General features: G+C 59.2%; 1 protein-coding gene across 2 annotated transcripts in view; it reads right to left on the bottom strand.

Moving 5' to 3' along the window:
• Positions 1 to 2,133: 2,133 nt before the first annotated feature.
• The window catches only part of SLC4A1 (solute carrier family 4 member 1 (Diego blood group)), a 36,588-nt gene continuing 12,078 nt past the window's right edge, over positions 2,134 to 26,643 (bottom strand). Inside the window, exons 4-20 of one of the 2 annotated variants that reach the window (XM_067541053.1) lie at positions 24,610 to 24,680; positions 21,871 to 22,048; positions 21,367 to 21,502; positions 20,628 to 20,769; positions 19,890 to 19,971; positions 19,233 to 19,417; positions 17,100 to 17,310; positions 16,227 to 16,430; positions 15,908 to 16,056; positions 14,961 to 15,155; positions 11,551 to 11,709; positions 10,373 to 10,465; positions 9,371 to 9,537; positions 8,750 to 9,003; positions 8,036 to 8,205; positions 7,116 to 7,293; positions 2,134 to 6,823 (exon numbers count right to left, since the gene is read on the bottom strand). In XM_067541053.1, coding sequence (XP_067397154.1) covers positions 6,810 to 6,823; positions 7,116 to 7,293; positions 8,036 to 8,205; positions 8,750 to 9,003; positions 9,371 to 9,537; positions 10,373 to 10,465; positions 11,551 to 11,709; positions 14,961 to 15,155; positions 15,908 to 16,056; positions 16,227 to 16,430; positions 17,100 to 17,310; positions 19,233 to 19,417; positions 19,890 to 19,971; positions 20,628 to 20,769; positions 21,367 to 21,502; positions 21,871 to 22,048; positions 24,610 to 24,680 — 2,588 coding nt within the window. In that variant the 3' untranslated portion in view covers positions 2,134 to 6,809. The remainder of the gene's footprint in view (positions 6,824 to 7,115; positions 7,294 to 8,035; positions 8,206 to 8,749; positions 9,004 to 9,370; positions 9,538 to 10,372; positions 10,466 to 11,550; positions 11,710 to 14,960; positions 15,156 to 15,907; positions 16,057 to 16,226; positions 16,431 to 17,099; positions 17,311 to 19,232; positions 19,418 to 19,889; positions 19,972 to 20,627; positions 20,770 to 21,366; positions 21,503 to 21,870; positions 22,049 to 24,609; positions 24,681 to 26,643) is intronic. The other variant, XM_067541052.1, reaches the window with a different exon arrangement.

Below are 26,643 nucleotides of genomic sequence, written 5' to 3'. Positions count from 1 at the left end.
GCTTTTTTCAGGAGGGAGGCTGAATTGATAAAAAAAAGGAGGGACAAACAGCCTAATTTCCCTCCCTCTTTTCCTGCCTAGCACATTCTCTGCACCTAAGAAGACAAAAGGAAACAGCTGTTGGACTCTGTGGGAGGAATTCTGATGTGATAATTTGGTTAGGAAGCTGCTGGAGCACATGGGGAGAAAGCTTGCTATGCAAGTCAGATAGCTTCTTAAGCAGTTACTAGTAAATGTTTTATCTTTATTTTTCTGACTTTTATGCCTCGCCACCGTCTACTCACTTAAAATCTCTTTGCAGTTAACAAACTTGGTTTACTGCTTTATCTAATCCAGCGTGTTGAAACTGCAGTGGCTGGGTACTCTGTTTAAAATAATAAAATAGCCTTCCCCCCCTTCAAGCAATAATGGACTTAATATATTTGTAGCCTCCAGGAGAGGGCTGGGCGGCACAGGCCCTACATTTCTGGGGGAAGATCTGAGCCTGGGGGTGGTAAGAGCTGGAAAGAGTCAAGGGGTGGCTGCTGCCTATACAGAGAGCAGGGAGTGACTTACCTGCTGGGGGCTGTTTTTGAGCAGTCCAGGTGGGCGGTTACTGCAGCGAAGTATTATAAAGGGCTGCCCCCAGGCTACAAGGCAGGGGTGACACAGCTACTCCTTGGTCTGGAGGGTGCCCCATATGTCTCTCACTCCCAGGTGTAAACAACGAGAGTTCTGTAGCACTTTAAAGACTAACAAATTTAATTTCTGCAGGCGTCAGCTTTCGTGGGCTGTAACCCACTTGGTCAGGTGTAAGGAATAGAATCACATAGGAGTTATCTAGTGACACCATCACTGGTCCTAACCACGTCAGCCACACCATAATGGGCTCATTCACCTGCACATCTACTAATGTAATACATGCCATCCTATGCCAGCAATGCCCCTCTGCTGTGTACATTGGCCAAACTGGACTGTCACTACGCAAAAGAAGAAATGGACACAAATCAGACATAAAAAATAACAACATCCATAAACCAGTCGGAGAGCACTTCAGTCTCCCAGGACACTCTGTCACTGACTTGGAAGTTGCCATACTTCTACAAAAAACTTCAAAAACAGACTTGAAAGAGAAACTGCAGAGCTGGAACTGATCTGCAAACTTGACACAATCTGAATAGGGACTTGGAATGGTTCTCTCATTACAAGAAGTAATTGTCACTGTTCACACATCCTCACCTTCTAATCAATGGTTGTGAATAGGCCTCAACTACTCTAACTGAATGGACTTTGCTTTTATCTACCTTCCCCATTGTTGTTCCTTACCCTGGGATATGTAAATATATCTATAACTATATCTGATTTCTGTTCCTTGCATCTGACGAAGTGGGTTACAGCCCACGAAAGCTTATGGCTGCAGAAATTAAACGTGTTAGTCTTTAAGGTGCTACAGAACTCTTGCTGTTTGTGCTGTGTACAGACCAACACGGCTACCCCGCTGGGACTCCCAGGTGTGACTCTTTAGTAATCAGGGTTGGCTGGCCCCAGGCCGGTCAGCCCTCAGAGGCAAGACCCCCTGTAACACAAGCCCTTAGGCTCCAAGTCCCATGGGAGTTAGGCATCTAAATCTCTTTGAGGAGCTGGGCAAGGTGTTTCAGGACAGGGACTGTCCCTCACTAACACTGTGATTATACTAGGAGCACTTCAACACCCTAGGAATCCCAGTATATCATCTGGGCCAATCACTCCCAACGTTGTGACAGCTACACCAGCAAAGCTGCGCCCTGCAAGGGTCTAGTCAAGCCACCTGCCATGAGCAAAACAAGCGAATCTAATAAACGTGCAGCTTTGCGGGTGCTGCTGTGGCCCCCGTGGGTTGGGGAACCCACCTCTGCACTGAGCGACGCCGGCAGAAGTCTTAATGTCGATATGACCCACGTCTGTGCACAGTGCCCGGTCCAACAGGGCCTTGATCTCATTGGCGGGTGCTACTCTCACAGACATAACGTTGTGGAGCAAATCTTACGAGGGAGGGTCTGCAACCCCAGAGACAGAGGGCTGCCTGGGCCCCTGGAAGTTAGGAATTAAAGCAGGTGATGGTCGTTGTGCATGTTTTAAAAACTGTTTTATTTACAGAGAATAAGCTCCTCGAGGAATGGAGTATCTTTGTTCCGAGTCTTTTATGCCACCTGACACTACCGGGGCCTGATCTATGACTGGGGTTATTGCATTCTTACTACTGCAATGCTGTTCATCCTTCTTCTTATTAGAAAAAGAGAATCTACTGGTAAATGCAAACAAAAAACCAACCAAAACTAATTTCTCCAGGTGGTTTTTTTATTCAAATTTATTTTTATTTTTTTAGAAGCATCGTACAGGGCTGCATTCTTTTTAATTTCATGAAAAACCAAAGCAAGCAACATTCTGTTTATTTCTGACATGTAAGCAATAAGGCGACAGAACAATCCCAGCACAATATCTCTCCGCGTAGGTTTGGTGTGGGCCGTAAAGGCCAGGCAACAATGGGCCGAGTGTGGTACGGCGCAGGCTGGATTCTCTCACTAAAGTCTGCTTTGTCCTAAGGTCCCTTCTTCTTTCCTTTTTTCTCACAAGGGGAAAAGCCTCAGCACGTAGTTTCATTGATAGTTAAACAGACAGAATTCTGTCATGTGCACAGACACACAATCTCTCTTACGCACACCCACACAAATACATTCCCACGCACAATCACCATTTCCTCTTTCTCACACACACTGTGCACAGGTCAGATCTGGCTCACATGCTGCTACTCAGATGTCTGAGCCAACTGGGCTCCCTGAGCACCTGAGATGGGTGTTTAGGCTACTAATTGCCTGTTGAAGAGGCCAAAGGTAGAACTAAGCACGTTAGTTGAGATGATCAGGTTTGAAAATTGGACTTACATTTAGTATCTCTTGCTATCGGACCCAGGCAAAACCCCCTTCCCTCCCCACGTAGAAAATACTGTAACATGCACACTCTCTAACCCTGTTAGTGAGTTCCATTCACATCATTTATTGCTCCGCTCTGGGGTCTTTGGGCCTGACTCAGCATTGTGTGACTCCAGTTCCAAGCCAGTGTGACTCTTGATTTCAATTGCATGACACAGAGTAAAGCTGGAGTTACGCAGAGCAAAATCAGGCCCTTACCTCTTACGTATATTGAAACACAATTCAATTCATGTTCAAGTCTCACTTTTAAAAAACTTGCCGAAGATCCAGAATTCTTAGTGAATCCAGCATTTAATAAATGAGGTAGGCAGTGCTATCACATCCACGTCACACCCCCACTTGTCCCCATTCATTCTTCCAGTGCCCTGAAGGGCTTATCCTCCAAAGAGGACATTTAAAAACAAGGAGCCTGATTCTCCATTTCCTTCCCCAGTGTTATGCTTACGTAACTCTGCTGGCTTCACTGCAGTGACTCCTGATTTAAGCCAGAGTAAGGGAGAGAGTTCTTGGTCCTGACACTCATCTGCTGGAGTCTGCAAGGCGCTACCACTAGTCTCTCAGCCCTTTGCATGGTCCAGCCCTTTAAAGGGGGCACCATCTGGTTTTTAAAAACAATCAGAGGATGTGATCTCAAAGTCAATGGAAAAACAACTATTGACTTCAAGGGGCTTTGGATCAAATTTCTTCTTTATGTTCCCAGTAACCCCTGAGATGATTCCACCTGAAAGAATTTCCAGCTCTTATCTCCTCTATTTATGCTCTTTATGCTTTTTTTTTTTTTTTTTTTTTTTTGCATTTCACTCACTTTTGAGACAATTGAGGGGGGAGACACGACAAACTTGTCAGTTTCAACTTCTTTTTGTTTCTAGTCAGTCTGGCTAATCCTGGTTCTCATGTCCTAGCAACTGGGCCGGTGGGCCAGATTCTAATCTCCCTTGCACTGGTACGAACCCAGATCATCTCTACGGATGTCAAAGGAGTTGCTCCAGATTTGCAGTTGTATAACAGACTGGAATCCGTTTGGGTTGCAGTCGCAGCAGGGGAATGGTTCAATGGATTTAAAAATAACAAATATTATTCATATTAGTTTAAAAACGATAAAATGGGTGTGTTGGTCCCTAAATATCAGTCCTTACAAAGAGCCTTTAAAAAAGCCTATCATATGGTACCACCAACTTTCTACACAGGGGGGGAAGGGTTCTTTCAGCAGGCACATACTTTTCCTCTTCTTTTGTAAGGCAGAAGCGCAATCAGCATCTTTTTTTAAATACATTTTTAAAAAATAAATTACAAACATCCTTTATCACTAGCATAAAATATACAGGTCATTTCACCCACTTTTTTGGTTTTTGCTTTGTTTTGTGTTTGCTTTTTACATAGAATCTAACTACAAAAGCATCATAAAACTTTTTTTTTAGATCTGTTTTGTCATTATTTTCTAAATGCCAAATATATAAATGAATCCTCTTCCTATTGACATATTGAATTCCCCGGGAAAGACAATGATAAGTTAATACAAACAAAAGAAAATGGGGCCAGATGATCAGCTGGGATAAACAAGCCTTGACCCCTTGAAGCCAGTGGAGTGATGCAAATTTATATCCGCTGAAGATCTGGCTGAAGTCTTTATTCTACACTAACTAAATCAAAGCAACCATCTTGCTTACGTTGTGATGTTTCGCAGACCGAGGGCCTGATTCAGGTCTGCCTTAGTCTAGGCTGATTGGCAGTTACATGGTCACCGAATTGGAGGGGGCTGTGTGTAAGTGGGCTCTTAGGACACTGGAGGGTTTGGCTCGGGGAGGGATGCCACGGAAGGGCAGAGCAGATGCTTCGCTCTGCACAGCTGGAAAAGGATCTGGATCCTGGGGGCTGGATCCCGTAAGGTGCTGAGCACCCTTGACTCTCACGGCACTTGCAGGAGGTGTCGAGTCCCACTCTGGATCCTCCCGCCCACACCCCTGTAAAGACGATCTTGCTGCAGTAAGGAAAAGCAGCACCAGTGTCAAGTTATACAAGGGACCCGATCCAGCCCTCGCTGGGCTCACTGGCAGCTGCACCTGCTTACACCACACAGCACTTGGCCCCAAGTCAGCGATGCTATATTGTGTTAGTCAGAGGGAACCACATTCTGGGTGAAATGCCCCCGAGCAGGATTCGAACACAGCTCAGTAACACGGCAGCGTGGGCCAGGCTAGGGATTCAGTATCAGCCTGCAGAGAACGCTCCCTTTTCTTTCATTCCCTGGAAGGTCTAAGGGGGTGGGGATACTGGAGCACTTGGGGTTGGTCACTTGATTTATACCCAGCCCTATGCTGACTGCAAAGGGGTTTCTTAAAGTAACCTGTATAGGAGCTAAGTGCACGTCATCAGTGAGGAGAATCACGACCATCCCGTCACCTGAGCTGGATACAGAGCCACATGCAGCCGTGCTTTGCCTGCCCAGAGGGGATCCTAGGGCCATCAGCGATATCTCCGGGAATGTTTGTCCCCCACCAGTAACTCCCCCCCCACTCCTGGCTGCAACGTGAGCACTAAAGCGGGGGGGCCCGGTTCCCTTCCCAAGCGAGTGCCGCGCAGGCCGTGGAAGTAAGCAGAAAGAAGCGCACCGAGTGAGAAAAGTCCTGTCTGAGGAGAGCCCGCAGGCCCGTTAGCACCAAAGTTTGTCCGGGAAAGGGCTTGGAAGCTGGTGGGAGAGGAAGTCGGGGAGAATTCGCCCCAGTCTCAGGCTCCTGGGCAAAAGCTGCCCGATTTCCCCTCTCACCCTGCCCTCCCCGTGCAGAAAGCTGCAGGATGGCTCCCAGGATCACTTGTCTAGCCCCATCCCGCCAGCGTGGCAGCCTGGATTTTGTTAGCCCTCAGCCATTCCTGCTCAACGGGCACCTGTGATGTCTGTGGGGCTGGTGGTTCAGCCGCCTTCCTGACAAGCAGGTCCCATCCCATTAGCAGGGGTGGCTGGTGCTCCCTCGGTTCCATGGCCACAGGCGGATTCTAAAAGCTCTGCCTCCACCTTGGCTTTTCCTCACTTGCCTTCTTCCTTGGTCTCTTTTGGAACCCCCTTCTTCATCCGGGAGGAGAAGCAGCCGTTCCCCACTTCCTCACACGCTGGCTGAGTGCTTGCAACTTGCTCTGTATGCCCTGGGCTATATACACCAGCGCCAGGGTCTGCCAAGAGTCCTGCCATCAGGATTAACTCTTCAAAAGGTCTGTAAAAAGATATCTGGCAGGCGCTCGTCACCTCCCAGGGGCTGGGACAAGAGGGAGAACCAGGCCACACACGTCTGTGTTTCAGGGCGCACACGTCTGGGTCCTGCAGATGAGAGCGAAGGCTCCCTCTTCCCCAGAGAGTCGGCCCTTCATCACATTTGGTGGATACAACTGATCAAGCCACAAAGAGAGAACTAGATTGGCGGGTTACTTAGCTGCAGAACCAGCGCCGATGAGAGTCCGCTTGTCGGGTTCCCATGTCCGTCAGTCCGGATGCTTCTTGGAAGAACGATTTGTCCTCACCGTCTGATTCCGAAGTCTTGCAAAATTGCTTTGTGGTCCTACAGAATCTGAAGTGGATCTAATGCACGTGTGTGGCTACAGAGATGCCTCGGAATCTGTGTGTGTATGGTGGGCACATGTGTGTGTATACTGTATACACACGCGCACACACATGTGCTCACACACACACACACGCGCGCGCGTGCACACACACTCATGTCTTTGAACCCAGACTCTGGGCTCTCTGGAAAGCCTGAGAAAGGAGCCCTTTGTTCCTTACAAGGAGGACACAAGAAAGCAGGTGCTCAGACGGGCATCTGCACTTCATGGTAGACGTCACGGCCTTCCGACTCCTCGAAGGTCACCTCAGCATCATCTGCATCCAGCTGGAAGGAAGCGGAGATACCGTTAGGGCTCTCATGGGGCAGGGGACCGGAACTGAAAGACCTGGGAAGCCCGGAGGCCCTGCCCCGTTGGGTTGCTATCGTCACAGGGCCCGGCGTTGGCCTCGCGTCTTGGGTGTTGGATGATGGGGATGGAAGGCCAACTGCTGTCCACAGAGAAGTTGGGAAACACCCACCTCTCTGAAGAGTCTCCATGTCCTTGGGAGCTGCTCCCTGCCCCATATCTCCCCCCCCCACCTTGGAGAAGAGGCTTGGAGCGCGGGGCAATGGATACCTACACACTTGAGTTCGATGTCCCGGAAGATCCAGGGCAGCAGGAAGCGGCGCAGTGGCACCGTCAGGATAAGAAGGAAAGGCAGCGCCAAGGAGGCCGGGGTGGACTTCACCACCCACAGGATGGCCAGGCATATGATCTGGCTGAGCGTGAAGACGTGCATCCGCCAGGTCTTCACCTTGAAGGCAAAAACCGGGGAGAGTCAGAGGTGCCCTGGCCGCCCCCGAGACAGAGCCGCCCCCCTCCCCGCTTGGGCAGAGCTGCCGTCCAGCTGGTGCACCGGGCCCCACGAACGAGCAGGGGCGCCTAGCGCCCAGGCCAAACACCTCCCCTCTCTGCGTGCCCAGCCCCGAACTCTGCCTTGACGGCCAGGGAGACGGGGGGGGGGGGGGGGCGGCGAGGGTCTCTGGGGACAGGAGAGAGGAAGGGCTTCCGAGGGGGTGAGCTGCGCAGTGGGTCTTCCCTGGCCCTGCCCCTCCAGGCCCCCAGTGGGAGAGGGATGGTCGTTCCTCCTTTCCGGTAACATGCTGTGTGATCCCAGCCGCCTCAGGGCTGGGCTTTGAGTTAGTGCATGAGGCGTCTCCCCGCCCCCCTTACATTTAAACAGAGGGTGGCCACAGAGGGCAGCCGGGGCCGGACAGCTTCCCCCCCCCCCACCCTCGCCCCCCGACTTTTCCAGCAGCCAGGCTCTGTGTGGGGAGTGAGGTTCTGTCAGGGAGTCCGAGGAGTCCGCGCACCACCTGCTATGGCTCAGAGGAGCCATGAGGGATGCCCCCCCCACCCCACCTGGGGCCTCCTGGGAGATCTCCCTGTAGCCACATAAGCCTGAGGATCTGCTCCCAAACGTGGGCTCAGGGCCAAAACAGGTCGGAGCTCCCGCCCCACCTAGCCCAGGCAGGACAGAGGATCGGCGCCCTCACCCGCTGGACGTAGGGCTCGTCAGGATGGTACTTGGGAGGCTTCAGCATGAGGAGGATGCGGTCGTAGAGCTGGATGCCATTCAGGGAGGTGACGCCCATGTAGAGGAAGATCCCGAAGAGCACGGCCAGCGGGATCAGCTTCAGGACGGGCTCCATGAGGATCGAGAGGCCTGCCGGGGGCAGAGAGGCGGCCCGGTGAGAGCGGAGGGGGGAGCCCTCCCTTCCCACATGCCAGCGCTGGGGCAGAAGGATGCCAGGCGGAGAGGGGCCGTCAGCCCAGCCCGGGATCAGCACTAGCACCTGCCCAGGGGTCCTCGGCAAGCCACGCTGGCTGTCCGTGTCCCGTTTCTCATGTGCCTGGGGAAAGGTCCCAGGAGACTCCCCTTTGGCCACAGAAGAGGCTGCAGGAAGGCGAGTCTCCTTTGCCCGGCCCCCCCAGCACCATTTTCATCCCTGCCCTGGAAAGTTCTCCCCCGAGCCAGTCCGTCCTTAGCCTCTTGCTTGAGAGGAAGGCCAGCTGGGGCTGTGGTTTTTTGCACTGCAGGTACCGGGTCCTGCTAGGAACTGGGGCCCGGCCCATCGGAAACCATCTCCGCGAACCCAGCCGGGCTCACTGCTGACGTGGGCTGAATCTGACCTGGCCACCTTGAGGTGCCGTTCTCCTGTTCCCAGCCCACTGCACCATCGCGGCTGCGCTGGTTTAGAAGGACTCACCTACAAGGACGGACACCAGGAGCCCACTGACCCTCTGCTCCCTGACCTCCTGGACGCGGGCCTTCTCCCCGGGGGTGGTGGTCTTGGCCATCACCGTCAGGGCATTGGCGTGGGTGACGGTCCTCACCGTGGTGGCGCTGAGCCAGGGCATGCCAAAGAGCGCTGCGAGGCCTCCCATGCTGACAATCAGCAGCAGGTCCAGGTGAAAGCCCGAGCCCTTCACCAGCTTCCTCTCCGGCTTGCTCACAATCAGCCTGGAGGAGACAGGGTGAGAATATCAGCTGTCATCTAAGCGTTGCTCACAGCCTCCCCCCTCTCCCCCGGCCAACGTCCCTGCACTGCTCCCCGCGAAGCATCAGAAGAGATGCTCCAATCCTCAGCTGTGCGGGGGGCTGGGGCCCCCATGGGCCCTTCAGGAATAAGGTTGGGGTTCTTCTCTCTCTTCTTCTGCCTCTATGATCCTTCTTTTCTTCCTTTTTTTCTATCCCTTCCTCCGATCCCTTTCGCCTGCTCTACTCTGTCCCCCAGCTGTGTCTCCATCTCTCCGTCGCCCCTCTTCTCAGCCCCTCTTCTCAGCCCCCATCTCCGGTCTCCCTCTTCCCCCGCCCTCCCGCCCCTTACGTTGTGATCTGGGACTCCAGGAAAATGAGGATGAAGACCAAGAGGGCAGGCAGGGCGGCACCAAACATCATCCAGATGGGGAAGTCCTTGTTTTTCCCCAGGGGGTGGATGAACCATCCGCGGGCAGTCGTATTGGAGACCTTCAGGCCTTCAGGAACGCTGAGTTTCTGGAAGCAAGACCAAGAGAGATCCCCACTCCGGAGTCAGGCGTTGGCGAAGGGGAAGGACAGAGCAGCTGGGACCCCGTAGCAGAGGGAGAACTCAGGCGTGGGGCAGTGAGAAGCCACCGGCTTGGAGCACTCCGAGATGGAGACTCCTGCCCTTCTCAAATGCCTTTCATCTGAGGAGCTCAAAGCCCGTTGTGGAGCCGGTACCTAATGAAACCTCATTAGCTCTGCCCTTGGAGGGTGGTTCCGAGAGGTGAAACGACTCGCCTATGATCACGTGCGAATTGGCTGCAGACGTAGGAACAGAGCCCAGGCGTTTGCACTCCCCGTCTCCTGCCGCAGCCACGAAGGCCCTGGTGTGCGCTAAAAATTTCGGTCAGCGTAGATGGGGCAGTCAAGGGCTTGAAAAATCCACCCCCCTGAAGAGCACGGCTCTGTCGGCCTAACCTGCAGTGCAGACACAGCGAGGCTGGCAGGAAAATGCCTCTGCTGACTTACCTACCGTTGTAGGAACACTACCTCTGGGCACAGCACCGGAGAAAATCCCGCCCTGACTGTAGGCTGCGTCTGTACAACGGGCGTATTCCAGCACAGCTGTAGCTGTGCCGGTGTAGTCCCCGTCGTGCAGAAAACCCCTGAATCCTGCTCTTTTCTCAGATACCGGATTAGAACACCGGAGTCCCGAGGGCCCGTCTCCTGCTCTGACCACTAGCCCACGCAGCCAAGTCTGCAAAGCGGACGGAAGGAGCGATCCAGCCGTGATTTCCTGAGCCTTGCCCCGACAAAGAGCAATGGAAGCGTGCACCGATGCACCCGCCCCCCTCCGCTCGCTCACCTGGGTGAACGTCGTGTCCTTGATGAAGAAGTCGGCCAGCGCCATGATGAAGATGGCAATAGGGACCCCAAAGTCACCAATCACACGCCGGAGCTACGGAAAAACAGCTGTGCTAAATCAAACCACCCCCACGGCACGGCTGGGGGCAGGGTCTGGAGTGCTGGGCGTTTTACCGGGAGAGGGTGCTGCTTCCCATCTGGTCCCGGGGGGGGAAGGACTGGCTCGGCCTATGGGGCCTAGGAAATGGGACACAGGGCTTCTCGACTCTTCGGGACTCACCTGGCAGCAGGTGCAGGGGCCCGGCTGGCTCACTGGGGGGGGTGGGAACGGGGATTGTGTCTCTAAGGGACGCCAAAGGGGGGAAGTGGCGGAACTGGAGGCCCCAGGGAATGGAATAACGAGCCTTTCGCCTCAGATCCGCTCACTCTTCCTCCGCCTGCACCTCGGGGTGCTTGTCTGGAGGGGGGGGGGCGTAGGGTGCTGGGGGTCAGTGAGGCGACCTGACCCAGGGCCTCAATGACCTCCCGGGGAGTCTCTGCATCTCTGAGGGCTGTGGGGCAGCCTGGGTGAAATGAGTGTGGCAGGTCTCAGGCCAGGGCCCCTCGCCCAGAATGCTCCCCTGTCAGCTTCCTGCCTGGCCGTCTGAGCTGGGAGGCTGAGGACCGAACGAACGGAGCCTGGGTTGTGACTCGGGGGTGGAGGAGTCAGACAGGCACCCTGGAGATCGCCATGGAAACGCAGGGCTGGGGATGCCCACGGGGGTGAGCTGCGGAGGCAGCAAGAAGCATGGCTTCACCACAGCCTGGCTGCCATCAGGAGAGACCCCCCGTCTCCACAGGCGCCCTGCCACTTTAAACCCAAACCTACACAGTTAGCCCCAAATCCTGCCCCCTTCCAAGCCGCTGGGCAGGGCACGGGGGGGTCCTCGGGGGTGGGGGAGGGATCCTTCCCCTCCGGCGATGGAGTCTGTCTGCAAACTCTGCACTAGAAGCACGGAGGGACTCCTGGGGGGTCCCTGGCCTAAGCCATGAAGGTTAATAAGTCCCACCTGGGGGGCTCTGACCTGCAGCCCAAGTGGCAGTGGCTTGTGAGTCGCGGGTTCCAGCCCCGCCCCGGCCCAGGTGAGGGGGGGCCCCAGCGGCGGGGCTGCACGCAGAGCGGCAGGCGCTCGGACCCACCTTGCCCGGCAGGAAGGAGCTGTTCTTGAACTGGCGCAGGAAGAAGGCGATGAAAAAGGTGCCGGCCATGAGGACCAGGGAGAGCAGGGCCGTGTTGGGCTGAGCGACCGGGACCGCGACCGCCTGGTAATCCTTCTGCAGGGGGTGCGTCCTGAAAATCTGCGGAGGGAGCCGGCAGGTCAGGGAGCCAGGACTGAGGGCAGGGGGAAATGGCAGGAGAACCCTGAGTCCATTTGGCTAGAGCCCCCCCCGCCGGCATCCTCCTCCCCCCTCAGCCCAGCCGTAGGTGCCAGGACGGGGCAGGGTTACATCCAGCTCTGTCTGTGTCTGTCCAGCACAGAGGGTGGATGGGCTTGCGATGCAATGGAGGGCAGCTGTCCCAGCCGGGGCGTGGGAGGGGCCTGGCTAGGGCAGAGGGGCTTGGCTGGGGAGAGGCAGGGGAAGCGAAATCCCAAAGGAAGAGGCAAGCGAGAGACAAGCCCAGTGCGGAGAGTCCCGTCTGGGCAGCCCCCAGGGCGGGGATGAGACCCCCTGCGGCGGCTATGGCACTGGGTGGGGAGGGGGCTGTGAGCAGAGAGAGGGTTTAGACTGGGGTCCCATTCCCAGGCCTCCCACGCACCTGCCACCCCTGGCTACCTCCCCCCAGCCCTTCAGGAGATTTTATTCCAGGAGCAACTTCCTCCCCCAGCGTCCAAGATTTCCGGCGGAGCAGAGCGTGGACCCGGGCCCAGCTGCACCGTGCTGGGGTTCGTACTGGTGCTGGCATTCCAGGATCCCCCTAGTGTAGCTGCCCTGGCCCGGGGCTGGCCTCCTGCCGGCTGTGATCCCAGCCGTGTCCGCTCCGGGCTGCAGCATGGGCAGCCTCACGCAGGACCAGACTTAGGAGGGAAAAAATCAAACACGCTGGGTGGGGTTTTCAGACAACCCCCCCCGTGGCTATTGAAATTCACTGGGAATCGGGTGCCTAACTCTCCTGGGCCCACTGAAGATCCCACCTGATACATGCACCTGGCACTGCAAAGAGCCCACAGTGTGATGGGGGCTCCGTAACGGTCCCCATGCAGCTGCGGGGCCAGCCCGCAAGGAGGGCAGGAGCTGCAGGAGAATGGGGGTGACGCGGAAGGATGGGGTGAAACTGAGCCCTGGGCCACGCAGCCAGGAAACCCTTCCTGACCGTGCAAGCCCAGAGTCTGTAGAACGGCCCTGCCTCCGGAAAGGGGAGGGACTGGGAGCCCATTGTTTGGGATGATTAAAGCCAGCCCTGGAGAATGCAGGGCCAGAGATAATCCTGTCCCAGCAGGGAGGGCGGCCCAGCTGTCCCTCTGTATCTTCCAGCCCCTGGGGTTCTCTGACGCACAGCTGGACTGTGCCGCTGCTTGTGTTTGAGGGATCGCACTTCTCGGGGCGGCTGGTGCACTGGCCCTGCTGGGGTGTGGGCCATGGGAACGGCACCAGCTGGCAGCTGGGAAGGAAGTGGAAGGAGCGTTATTTTTAGGCTCTGTATCCTCCTGGTCTCTTTTGAAACAAAGTTCCTGCGGGCGGAGAACCGAAGGGGCAGCTGACTGCTGTGAGTCCGTGTGCGTGTGTGAGATTGTCCCCATCTAAATGTCTGTGAAGCTCTGTGAGGTGTGGGTCTCTGCGTGATGTCAGTGTGTGGGTGTGTGAGAGTCTCAGGCGTGTGTGTAATTCTGAAAGGAGCCTCCTTTCTGGGGATCGGACCGAGCCTCGGGGCAGCCTGGGGCACTGTGAGGATCTGCCCCAACCAGATCCCTCTTCTCCTGCCCTCCGCGCTTTCCCACCATCACCGTCTCTGGCGGAGAAGCAGGATCTCAGGGCCGTTGGCCGTGCAGTCCCAGCAAAGCCTGCGCCTTGCTGTTGGAGGAAGGGGGGTTCTGAGGCATGTGGGTGTCTGACTGTTCTGGGGCGCCCGTAACTTCCTGGGAAAGCAGGGGGGCCTCCCCCAGCATAAACTGGAGCTGGGATTTACACGTTGCAGCCTTGAAATAGCATTCCTGGGTGAAACCAAGGCACAAAACGGCCGAGGAGGAGGAGGAAAACCATCTTATCGTATGGGCTCCGGCTCCATCTCTCTCCTAGTTCTCCCTCGCTTTGTATCTTTCTCTCGCCCCCCTTTTCTCTCACTCGGTTGCCTTCGCTCTCTCAGTTTCTATGGAAACCGTGTCTGTGACCTCACTTCCCGCGACCAAATGTATTTATTTTTTTTAAGGTCAGTAAAATGTGGCGAAGGTGCCCGCAAAGCTGCCGGTGCAGGATTTCCAAAAGGGCTGGTCTGGAGCGGGACAGGGAGCAGTCACGTGAAAAGAGCACGCGGTGCCTGCTGCAGACAAGGAGGGTCACGGTGAATGGCGTGAGCGAGCGGCTGGGGGTGAGCACAAGCAGCTCACGTTTTAAAAGACGATTAGCACTAGCCACACGAGATGGTCAAAGGGTTTTGTGAGGCAGCGTGTTTAAAACGCCCCTTCCATCCTACTGTAGAGATACCCACCCGCACGCGCTACGTGCAAATACCTATCCAAACACAGGCACGTGTGCTGCTCAGACGTCTCTGCGCGCCTCTCTGTAACACACCCATCGACGCACACATTGTACGCGAAGGTATCACACAGTCATGCATGCAGGCTGCAGCTCTGCTACGCACATGCATGCACGGTCGTATTCAGGCTTGCAACACCTCCCCATACACCTGTGCATCCCGCCACCCGCCCACGCGCAGCCACTCAGCCCCAACGGTCGCAAATAACCGTGTCCACCCAACACAATCACAGTCGCGTGGGCACGCATCTCCAACCCCGAGTCACACAACCGGGCACACACTCCCCCATCTCAGACGTGCACCATCGCCAACTCGTCGACACACCTGGGCAGAACAACAGCTCCTCAGCACGCCTGCGCTCACATATGGCTTAGGTGCACAAATATACACACACACAGGACACAGGTGCAAACGTTCCCCAGCCCCACCTGAAATCACACACGCAGACGCTATTGCCGACACAATCCCTTACCCATCCAGTCTCTCTCTCGTGCGCCCACGTGTGCAAAGAATGTAAACACACACACACACACACACACACATGCACACGATCTCCTGCATATTGCCTGATGCACAATTTCCCACGTGACACACGCACAGCTGCAAACAGCGCGGCGGAAAACAGGGCCCAGCTCCGGGAGCAGCAAGAATGAGGGCAGAGGTGCCAGGGCTCTAAGGGGCAACCTGGCGCCAGGCTGGGGATGGACAAACGGATGCCGGGGCTTGGCCCCTCCGGAGAGCGTGGAGCCCCACCGGGGGCGGATCAGCTACCGCCGGGGTCTGTCTCCACGGCAATAAAGCCGCTGTGCCATGAGCTGCGGGACGGCCCCCCCCCCCCCCCCTCGCCCGCCATTACCGTGATGAGCTTGGCGAAGGTCTCGTAGATGAAGATGAGGGAGATGAGGAAGGAGAAGATCTCCTGGGTGTAGCGCGAGATGTAGCGCACCAAGAAGCTGCCTTCGAAGGCCACCACCAGCAGCACCAGGAGGACAAGCCAGAAGCCGATCCAGACCCGGCCCACGATGTACTCCATGCTGTAGCTCTCGCAGAACTGTGGGCAGGGGCAAGCAGAGCCGGCCTTAAATCTCTCCTGGTGCTTTTCCTTCCCCTCAGCTGGCCTCATCTCCGCTGCTACCTGAACACACACCCCCCCCCCCGCTGCCCTCAAAACCTTCAGACTCTTTTTCCTATCCCTGATCCCCGACAGACTCTGCCCTTCCCCTCCTGCCGTCACAACCCTCCAGCCTGACCCCCGGCCAGGCCTCCCCAATGTCTCCCATCCCCTCCGACACAACCTGCCCTCCCCACCCCCCGATGCTTCTCCCAGCTCCTAGCCACTCAGCTCAACCCGGTCCCTACTGTGCCAGGACCCCGCAGTTCCTCCCTTCAGCCCCCTTGGCTTGGCCTCCTTCCCCGGGGCTGGGGGTGCAGGTGGCCCCACAGCCAGACCACGGGCATTGGCTGGGCTCGCGGCTCTGACATTCCCGGGGCTGCCCCAATTCAGGCCGCTGAGAAGGAAGGGGCAGCGCCTCCTGCTAGGAAAGGTGGGTTTGTGCTCCAGCCGGCTGGAGCGACCCCCAGGCAGGGGAGCAGGTGTGAAGCTGGGAGGCGGGAGCCGTGGGGGCTGGGAGCTGGAAAGGTCTCTGCCCCACAGGACAGGGTGCGTAGGGCAGCTGGGGGGGGGGGGGGGCTCCTCCCCAACCTTTCCCTGCAAAGCCATCGGGAGGATTGAGCGGCTGCTCGCTGGGAGGGAAAAGGAGGGGGGGCACATGCAGGGCGGGAGGAGGGAACCAGGGCACCTACATTATAAAAGGCTTCTTCAAAGACCAGCAGGGGACCCGAGAAGCCGACCACCAGCAGGGGCTGAGCGCCCAGGAGGCAGAAGATGAAACCCTGCGCCGCCGTGGAGATCAGCAGCTCCGAGACCCCCATCATGTTGCTTGTCTTTTCCCCTAGAAACAACGGCACAGGTCAGCAGAGCGGGGCAGGGCCCCCTGGGCCAGGCGCCCCCCTGACCGCACTGGGACACTCTCCAGAGGGGAGCTGGGACTGCCTCCCGGGACAGGGGCCCAGTGGAGCCATCCTGATTTCCCTGGGGGGCCAGCCGCGCGGCCCCACTCACCCAGCAGGCCCCCGAAGGTGATGGCCGGCGAGAGGGCTGCGAAGTAAATGAAGATGACGGCAGCCAGGCACTGCGCGTTGAGGGCGTCTTTGATATCGCTGAGGTACTTGGGGTAGCGGCGCTTGATGTCCCGCACCAGGCCCCCGAAGGGCCGGCCGGTCCTGTGCAGGGGGTCGTCTTCCTCGAGGGCCTTGTCTGCGTGGCCTAGATTTGCAGGGAGACAAAGACCTGGGGCGGAGTGGTTCAAAGAACGCCCTGCCCCGAGAAGAATTCACGGGCCCGCTGTTGGGCAAAGATGGGTCCTAGGCATGGCCCCTTCCTGCAGTTGGGGAGGCCGCCCTGGCATGGGGCGAGGGGTAATTCAGCCTCTGTCTTCGCTCCCGGATTCCCAAGTGTGCCCCATTGCCGGGCTCCGAGGGGTGTTTGTCCCCCGGGATTGCTGGCAGGCACCCCTGCTCCCCAAACCTGGCCCCAACAGGACCACCATCTCCAGAGGCACATCCACCCAGCACCACGCTCCACGTTCACCCAGCACCAGCCTGCAAACTGGACCTCCCGGCCCCTCCCTCTCCTAGGCCGAGAGTGTCAGGTCCCCCCACCGCCCTGCTCCCCCATAAACCTCCACCTCCCGCTGCTACCCTGGGGGTCCCCATTCATGCGGTGTTAGCACCCTCCTCCATCACCCTCCCAGAGGATCCTTCCCATGGCGGGCAGGGACCAAGGATGATGGTAGAGAAACCTCCATTGTCCTACTCGGGGGTCCCGTAGCTTTTATTTTCAAGGCCATCTACCAGCCGTCCCCAGTGGGGCGCAGGGCAGGGGGGCTTTGGGGCTAGGATAAGAGGCTTCTCCAGCCCCCAGACTGTGCCATACCCAAGTCCTTTAAGATCTCCACTTCCGGCTTCTTCTCGGCCGGCAGGTACCTCTTCCGCAGCAGCTCCTTCTGCATGGGCACCAGGCTCTTGAGGAGTTGCTCGTTCTGGATCTCACAGGGTGGGAGGACGATGCTGCAATCCAGAAACTCCTCCACGCCCTTTATCAGGTCCTGGCGCCCCTCCGCCAGGTAGGCGTCCCGCCGGAACCCCTGTCAGGGAAGAGGGAGGCTCAGGAGGTCAGCGAGATGCCCAGCATGGGCATGGGCGTTCTCCTGCCACCGATGCCTGGGACTGCTCCGTCACAGCGGGACACCAGGGAGCTAAGGTGCCTCTAAACCATCCGGCACGTTGGGCTTCCTCCCGTTACAGCAGCTCTGGGCAGGTCTCCGCCTAAAACGCTGCCCCGGGGCGGCCGCGCCACTGCGTCCCTTCAGTGAAGATGCTACTACGCCAAGGGGAGAGCTTTTCCCGTCGGCGTGGGTCATCCGGTGGCGGTGTCAGCGGGAGAAAACCCTCCTGTCCACCTCGCGCTGGCTCCGCTGGGGGGGAGGTCGGGCTGTAGCTGCGTTGTGCGTGGGTTTTTCACACCCCTGAGCGGCGCAGACCTGGCCTCGAGCCAGAGTGCCTAGAATTGCTGGTTATGCCAACCCCGGTATTTACACCTGTAACACGGTGGCTGGTCCTGGCTTGGTGCCTGGGGCCAACCCAAGCCAACCTGATTTCCTGCACAGAGCAGACAGTGGAGAGCGTGGAGCCAGGCGTAAGTGGTGACAAAGCCCAGCTGGGGAAGGAGCTGGAGCGATGCAGGAGGCTCAGGGGGTCTGGAGAAGCTGACCCAGGAGAGACCCTGCCGGAAGCAGGCCAAGGTGGTGAGACTGAGAGGGGAACCGAAGCGGCCGGGTATGATGTGGCCCAGGGAAAAGTGCAGCACAAGGAGGGGAACGGGCGCAGCCAGAGCCGAGAAGAGGGTGAGGCGATGTGGTTCCTCTCCCAGCCCCAAGGAAGGGGGCCCACGGCGGGGGTCACTGAGCCCAGCAAGGGGCTGCGGGCTGAGGAGGAGTCCCAGAGAGGGGGAAGGATTTTTGTTTGTGTTTAAAGACATTTTAAAGACTTTTAGTACGGCCGTCTGGGCCCCCGGCAGGGGCGGTCTAAAGACGGGGGCCCGGCCGGAGGGCTGAGTTGGTGTCCAGTTTTCAACCGGAGAGCCCGGGCTGACCGGACACTGTCTGGTTACACGCCGTAACCGGCTGCCACCCCCTGGAGGAGCTGCTCCCTGCTCAGCAGAGCTGCCCACGCCCAGGGGCTGGCTGGCTCCCGGGCCCCGCTCTCTGGCCGAGAGGCAAGTGCCGGTGGCCGGGGGAGGATCCTGTCGACTCAAGGCCCCATCATGCCCCGATTGCCCCGGCTCCTCACTCCAGGGAACGACCCTCCCACCCTGGCCCCTCACTCTGGGGACCAACACCCCTTCCCCCCGCCATGCCCTGATTGCCCCCACCCTGGCCCCTTGCTCCAGGAATCAGCCCCACCCTGCCCTGATGTGCCCTGATTCGGCCAGGCAGGCTCCACGCCAGCTCCTCCCAGCCCAGCTCTGCAGGTGGCAAGTGAGTCCCGGGGGTGGGGGGCGGGGGGAGAGGAGGTGGGGCAGGGCCTTGGGGGAGGAGGGGCCTCAGAGAAGGGGTGTGTCAGGGGTGGGGCTTTGGGGGAAGAGGCGGGGCAGATGTAGAAAGTTGGCCACCCTAGGGCGAAGCTGCCGACAGAGAGACCGTCCCAGTGCTGGCGTGAGAGCCGCGACGTCCCAGCCGGCCACGTTGGCGCCAGCTGGGTCCCGACACCCGCCTACGGTTCTGCGCCAAAGTCTGTTGAAGCAGATGGAAAAACCACTCCCGACTTCAGCATCTGGGGTCTAGGCTCCTAGCACCAGCCCCGAAAGAGCAGGAGGCAAAGTCTTTTCCCTCCAGCTCTGCAATGCTCCCCCTTCCCCACCCCATAGATTCACCTCCTCTTCTGGGGGAGGCCAAAGGCCTTTAACATGCCTGTGTGAGACCTGCTTTCCCATTCTGCATCTAGGCGAGGGCCTCTGCCTGGGGGAGCCGCGCCCACAGATCCCCAGGCCCCCGGGAAGCCGCCGTACCCTTTCCGCCATCATGGTGGAGATGGCCCGGCCGATCTCGTGGTAACTGAGGTCCGGGGAGTCGGGCCCCAGCACCATGAAGAGGAACCTCACGGGGACGGGCACCTGCAGGACCGCGTCCAGCGCCACGGCTTCCTTCAGGCGCACGAAGGCCAAGGTGGGGCGGTCCAGGAAGGCGGCACGGCCTAGAGAGAGGAGGGGAGGGGAGGGGGGGTCACTGGCGGGGCTTGGCACAGAGACACAGACGGCGGGCAGAGGAGGGTGGAAGGTGGAGGGAAAGGGAACAAAACGGAGAGGACAAAAGAGAAGAGGTGAGAACCAGGGAAAAGAGAGAGAAAGACGTAGCAAAGGGAGCGAGTTGGCACCCTGGTTACATCAGGCCAGACACAAGCAAAACAGCATTTCTGCCAGGCGCAGAGAAAGCTGCCCAAGCGCACGAGACAGCAAAAGCCAGAACAAGGCCCACCCCTGCCGCCCAAGCCAGCCTCTGCCCTGCACCAAGATTGGCATCTCCCCTCTCACAGCTGGCTGTGCCCGGCTGGATCCTGGTGCCCAGCTCCAAGCAACCCCGGTTGATCCACCTGGATCTCGCTTTCCGCGTGGTGGGGAGGAGGCGTTTGGCACGGCTCAGGGGAGACGGCAGGGGGTGACGCTCACCTACGAGGACCAGCGTGGCCTCTGCGTCCTCTGGGATCTTCTCGAGGAGCTGCTTCCGGGGCACGGGCACGCCGGACCCCTCCTGCCGAGAAGCAAATTCAGAGATTTTCATCCCACGTGAGGCCACCCCCCTAGGACACCGGTGTGTCAATTCCCCTCCTCCCTCCGCCCCACTGTGCCCACCCTAGCCCCTCGCTTCAGGGACCAACTCACCCTCCCCCCCGGCCGTGCCCTGATTTGGCCAGGCAGGCTCCACATCAGTTCCTCCCAGCCGGGATCTGCTGGCGGCAGGTGAGAGTCCTGGGACAAGGGAGTGAGTGATGGAGGGAGAGGAGGAGTAGGGGGCGGGGCCTGGGGAAGAGGCGGGGCCGGGGGCGGAGCCTTGGGGGGAAGGGCGGGGCAAGTGCGTCCATGTCTGGTTTTCAGCCAGCGACCCTACGCCCGCCCTAGCTGCGGCCTCTCTCTAGGGCACATGGCGGGCTGTTGTGTTGGGTGCAATCAGCCTCAGGTTGTGGGTGTGTGTGTGTGCGTCCCTTGTGGCTCAGTCACGCCGCGGGACCCGGGTCGCCCCCACTGTCTGCAGCTCAGTTACGCTGGGACGCATGCGGCCCTGCAGATGCACGCCGGTGGTGCGGCTTGCCGGCCCCTGCCGCTCCCCACCCCTATACACAGCTCTCCTGAGGGTCTCGAGCTGGGGTCCCCCCCCCTGTCAGACCCAGGCCCGTGCCCACTCCTTGCCTGCTTTGTGTCAGTGAGCGTCTGCATCTCGATCTGGTGATGTTCCTGCATTAACGGCTGGGACATGTCCTTGTCTTTGTCATCCTCTCGTTGCAACTGGCCTAGGGAAAGGGTCCCAATGGATTCAGACCCATCTGGGTGGCTGCACAAAGGGGGAGGAAAAAAAACCAGACTGTATCACCCTGGGGGAGACCCTGCTCAGGCAGAGGGAGGGATTTCTTATCCCCCCGCCCCGCCCCGTTGACCAATGACAATTAATAATTATTTTATTTAATGTATAAAGATGTTGAGGAGTTTATTGCAAAGGAACCTCCAATACGACACGTGCCTCTTGGGAGCTGGCCCCAGGAATCACTTCACCAGCTACTGCAATGCAGCCACCTCTGGGACGGGACATGGCAGCTGATTAACAGCACCCAGCAACGCTGCGCAGTGTAGCAAAGGAAGCAGCAGAAGGTGGTTGTATCCAGGGGGCTGCGGCCAGGCAAAGCCCCCCCAATCTCCCCCCCCATGACCTTGCACACTGCATCGTCATTTGCACCTGTTTAAATGGGACTGGCCCTTGTGCACAGGGACCGGCAGGATGAAACACGCCCAGTCGGAATGGCCAGGATGCTGGGGTTCACCCAGAGCCTCTCCCCTGGACTCCCTCCCGTCCCCGCACCAGCAGAAAGAAGTCGAGGCCACAGGCCACCCCCCCGCTGCCCTCCGAAGGGCCAGGCTGCAGAGGACCCGGTACCTGTGTTGCAGCAACAAGGCTCTCAGGATCTCCTCTCTGTCCTGTGGTTTGAGCTGCCCTTCGTAGATCATTTGGTCTATCAGCTGATTGGTGATGCCGGCCAGGAACTTCTCGGGCAGGTCCAGAAGGACGGTGCCTGAGGGAGACGGGGACAGGTCACTGGGGCTGAATTCCTCTCTCCCTGCTCAAGCCAGCGCATGGGATTCCCCTTCTCTGTCCAGCCGCCCTCAACTCCTCCCCCTCCCGCTCTGTTCCCTCTCTCACGAGGGGGCCCAGGCTCTCTGTTCCCTCTGCGCCAGGTGCGACGCCTGGGTTCCTCCGGCAGTGCTGTGCTGGGCAGTGTGTCATGACGGAGGAGCAGGGAGCTGCAGCATGAAGCCCTCTGGGCCGATCCTGTCTTGGTTCTCTTCTCTTCCTTCACTCCACATTCTCTCTCTTCCCTTTCCAGTCCTCCCCCTTCCCCTCCCCACTGTTGTTTCTGGTCTCCCCTGCCCCCCGGCTCACCTTTCGCGAAGGCCCTGCGCACCTCCAGCAGGCTGCGGAAGGTCAGGTAGGAGAGATGCGGCCTCCCCCAGTGCCCCGCCTCCTCAAAGTCCTCCTCCAGCTTGATCCAGTGGGCAGCCTCCATCCAGCGCAGCTCGTTGTTCTTGTCCATGACCAGCTCGTGTAACTCTACATACGCCTGGGAAGGGAAGCGGGGACAGGACACGGCCCGCAGAGATCAGGCTGGGATTCCCTGCTGGGGTGGGTGGCCAAAGAGGTGGAGGGGGGGGCCCACAAATGTGATGGGGGCGAGCGTGGTGATTGACACCTGCCTGAGTCTGCAAAGAGCCTGACACAATAGCTGTGAGCGGGAGGAGCTGAACTGCACGCTTCCCCCAGGCTCCGCCCACAGCCAAAGCTCCACCCACCAGAGTGGGATGCCAGCCACGTAGGTTGTGCACCTGTGGTGCAATCCTCGGGCTCCTCAGCTGGGACGTCCCGCTCGCCTCCGCGGGCTCGGCTCCCGGGCGGTGGGGCTCGGCCTCGTCTCACTCAGTCCCCAGCAGCTTCTCGTGGCTGCTGACGTCTGCAGCACGGCTCGGCTGTCCCAGTCCCTCCTTCCTCCTCTGCTGGGACCGTAGCCTGCCCAGGGGCTCCCTTTCCTGAACCGCTTCTCACAGGCCTCAGCGCTATGTGGTGCCAGGGGCCCCCTGAGTCCTCATAGTCCTGGCCGCCTGGGGCAGATGTGGGGTACAGACGCTGGCCTCCACTCCACCCCCGCCCTGCTCTGCGAAGGGGACCTTTCCAAAGGCGCCCGAGTCCCATGGACGGCCAAGGGGAGTTGGGTGCCTCACTGCCCTTTGAAAATCCCCACCTACGTCGTCACTCTTCGGGCAGCTGCACCAAGGGGATGCAACGATCCATTTTCCCCTTCCCTCTCCGCCCGGCCTCAGCATCCAGTGAACCTTCAAGCAGTAGCGAGGCCTGGTGCAGAGGTGGGGGGTTAGCACCACAGGGCGATGGACCGGACAGTAACCCGTCCTGTAAAGCAGCGTTTCTCCATGACCGGGCCCTGAGATCTCCCTGACACAGTTCAGGAAGGCAGCAAGCCAGTCCCTGGTATCCGAAAGGTTGAGAAAGGAGGGGGGGAGAAGTGCCCTACGCTGCACCCCCATCCCAAGCGGAGCCCGCCCAGGCTTTGGGAGGTCACACCCGTGAGATCAACTTCCCTACACCCCAGCACACCCCTCACCTCCGAGTCCAAAGCAAATCAGCCCCGGCAACCCAGCGCCTTCTGGGCTCATGGTGTTATCCCAGTGCATCCATTCATTTGTAGCAGGAGGCTCTGGGGCATCCCAGCCTGGACTTTCCCCTGCCTCCTTTGCTCCCAGTATCAAGCCAGAAAAGTGGCAGGCACAGAACCCAGATTAGGATTCAATCCCTGGCTGATCTGAGCCCCCAAAACTTGGAGAGAACCAAGCACCGGGCATTAAAAATAACCCACCGTCCAGCTTTCACTCAGCTGGGTTTAAGCAAGTGATAGCGGGTGATTTTATTGATGGCTCCAAAAGGTGGGAACAAGCCATTTAATGAGGCTGGGGTTGAAATTCGGAATGAGATGGACAGATGGGGAGACGAGGCAAGCGTGGCTAATGATTGTGTTACGCAGGCAATGTGGTAGGTGTGCCGGAATAGCCAGCCATCTAAGAACCCATGGCCAGCACTAGCGGCTTCGGGCAAAGGTGAAAGAAACTCTAGCTGACTGTCAGGGAATAACCTGCCCAGGGTTTTCCCCCATCCCCAGGCGGTCCCGGCCAGATTTTCAAATCGGCTGAGCACAGGTGCGTGCGGGGGGCTGAGAACTTTACAAACTCTGGCTCTTATTTAAGTGCCTGTATGGGAGCTGAGTCCTTGGGAAGCCAGCCCCGACTGTGGGGGCCGAGCCCTTGGGAAGCCAGCCCCGAGCTCTTTGGAACGTCCGGCCCGAGCGGCTGATGCCGGCCTGTGGCACCCTTTGTCCATGTGTAACGTAAGCGTGCGTGCTCGCGTCGTCCATAGAAATGGCCGATCCCTTTGGTTATCTCGCAAGCGAAGTGGCAGCCCATTCCAGGCAGGGCATGAGCCCGGTCGGCCGGCGCCCGCCGAGCAAACCCGGCTCTGGCAGCCCGTCAGGACCGGGGCGCTGCCCGGGTCCTCCCCAAACCGGCTGCCTCCAGCTCCGTGCGCGCAGGGGCAGTTCAGACGAGTTTGAAAATGCCTCAGTCACTGGAAATGAACTGTCCCAGCTGCCCCGGGAAAAAGGGCTTTGAAGTGTCATTAAGCGGCTGAGTGATGGCTGGGAAAGCAGCTGTCCCAGAACTGCGCGGCACCGGGTGTGTTTATAAAGCAAACAAGACTTACTGCCTCGGACTCCTTCCCGCTCCACCTGTTCCCCAGGGAGGGTCTCCCCCTGTCTGACTGTTCCCCAGGGAGGGTCTCCCCTTGAGCCACCTGTTCCCCAGGGAGGGTCTCCCCCTGTCTGACTGTTCCCCAGGGAGGGTCTCCCTCCTGTTCTGCTTGTTCCCTGGGAGATCCTTAGTATCTCCCTCCCTCTTTCCCCCCCAATCCCACCCTTTCCTCTCCCTGGCACCCAGAGCATCATTCCCTCTGTGTTAGGATCGGGGCAGGCTATGACCCCTCCCCAAGGACCCGTCTGGGCCACAGCCCTGTGCCCGCCAAGGAGCAGCGCCGCTCAGGATCTCAGCCCGGCAGGCCACTCACCTCGTGTGTCCCCCGGCTGGAGGCGGCCGCGCTCCCTGACGCCTCCTGGGTCAGGTCCAAAGAGGAGGAACCTGAGTGTGGAACAACCTTGCTGTTAGCCAGGCCCCAGAGCCACTCACCAAGCCAGCCCCCCCACCCCAAAACACTCTCCGGGGGCTATTCCGGCACTGGGGAGGAGTCCAGCCCAGCTCCCACCACCTCCCCACATCCCCTGCTCCGTCCCAGCCCCAGCTTTGCCGATGGGCCCCTCGTACCAGGAGGAGGGGTGTTTAGGGCTCCCGTGGGCAGCCTCTCTGCTGCCGGCGGGCGGTCGTGTCACCCCACTTTGCCCCCCCCAGTCGCAGTTCTCCTTTCTCATGTGCTGGGCAGACAGACCCAGAGCAGGTGTGAACGCCGCCCCTGGGCCTTCCCGGTCACAGAAGCGAGCCATGCCGGGCCGCACGCAGGCTGAGAGGAGGGGGCTTTGGGTGCTGAGCCATGCTCGAGGGATGTCGGGGGACCCCCCCAACATGGGTCTGCTACTCCTAACCCCCTCCTCCCCCCGCCCCCAAGGCCTGAGCCCACCTCCGGGGAGATCCAATATCACAGCCATAGGGGGAGGGAGAGAGAAGGATGGAGATGCCCCAGCAGGACCACAGCATGTTAGCTGCGAACCATGGGACTCCCCCAGCTCTCCCCTGCCGTGGGACCCCTCCCACCCCTCTCTTTGGGGAGACAGTCCCAGAGCCAGGCAGATCTCCACGGCAGGATCTTCCCCGATCTACATTTCCCTAGGCTTGGTTTCACCCCACCTGCCCTTAGACCAGACCCCGTGGGGCCCCCCGGGAACTCCTTCCACGCCTCGGGAACGCCCGTCCCCTCCCTGAGAGGCGCTGGGACAGTTCCCGCACACCCCTTAAGTTTCGCCGCCTGGCCGAGCCAGGTGCGTCCAGGTGAGACGAAGCCTTCCAGAGAGTCCGATGGATGCCACTTACCTGAGATCTCAGCGCCCCCGAGGACACCACACAGGCGGAGAGAAGGGACAGGCCCCCAGTGCCTTCATTCTATAAACCTCTGGCCGGGACGGGACGCCCTCCGGCCCCACCCCTGAATTCCTGTCCCCGGCGACTCTTGTGTTCATAGTAAATTGAAAAGCACTCTGGCTGTGCTGACAGTAAACACCGGGCCCCGTGGCACCCTCTGGGGGCAGGGGACGAGCCCCCCCCAGGCCTGGAGCAGTAACTCTCCACGGGGCGCTTCCTTCCTGAGGGACGTGTGGGACTGGGACCCACCGAGTTTGAAGTGGGTCTCCCATTTATCCTCCCTGTTCCTGCTCTGGCGGAGAGACCCGCGCCCCGCTTGGAGCCCTTCCCGCAGCGGACAGCAGGGGCGCTGTCGAGCGACAGCCGGCCCCTCATGTCACGCCTCAGCCCCACGGGGAAGCTCTGAGTTCGAGTCTCGCCTCGGTCCCTGCGCGGCCGCGGGTCACACGCCCTGCAGGAGAGCTGCTGCGGCCTGCTCGCTGGCGGGGCATCCCGCCCTCACTTTGTGCCCCTCCCCCCGGGTTCGAACAGGACAGGGCAACTCTTTCATCTCGTTAAATGGGGTTTTCCTAACGACCCGCCACGCAGCTGCCGTCAACTGCGGACTGTGGCGCGGATCCTGCCTGAGCGCCCATGGCCCGGGCTACCTGCTCTCCGGTCTGCCCCGCTCCCCTCCTGCGGCGGGTCCACACGCGCCCATGCCAGCTCCGGCCTCCCCACAAGAGCAGAGGCTGCGCTAGGAGCCCCCACGCGTGGAGCCCCCGCCCCCCTGTGGTAGGGGGTTCGGGTTCCAGTGGCCCGACTGGCTGCCCGTCGCGATGCCACGAGCCACAGCCCGGCGTTGACGTGTTGTGGGCTCCGGGCTGGGCCCCCCACTGCACCAGCTGGGCTGGTGGAAGGAAGGCGTTGGGGAGGCAGAGACATCTGCACTGCTCAGCCCCCCCCACCCCCCCGGTGCAGAAACCCCTGGGGCAATAATGCACTTGCTCTGCAGAGCTGTCAGGGTTAGCGC

The sequence above is a fragment of the Emydura macquarii genome, unplaced genomic scaffold, assembly GCF_026122565.2.
Source record: "Emydura macquarii macquarii isolate MOO-44397 ecotype Brisbane River unplaced genomic scaffold, CSIRO-AGI_Emac_v2 contig_629, whole genome shotgun sequence".
Taxonomy (NCBI): domain Eukaryota; kingdom Metazoa; phylum Chordata; order Testudines; family Chelidae; genus Emydura; species Emydura macquarii.
This window is presented reverse-complemented; position numbering and strand designations above follow the sequence as displayed.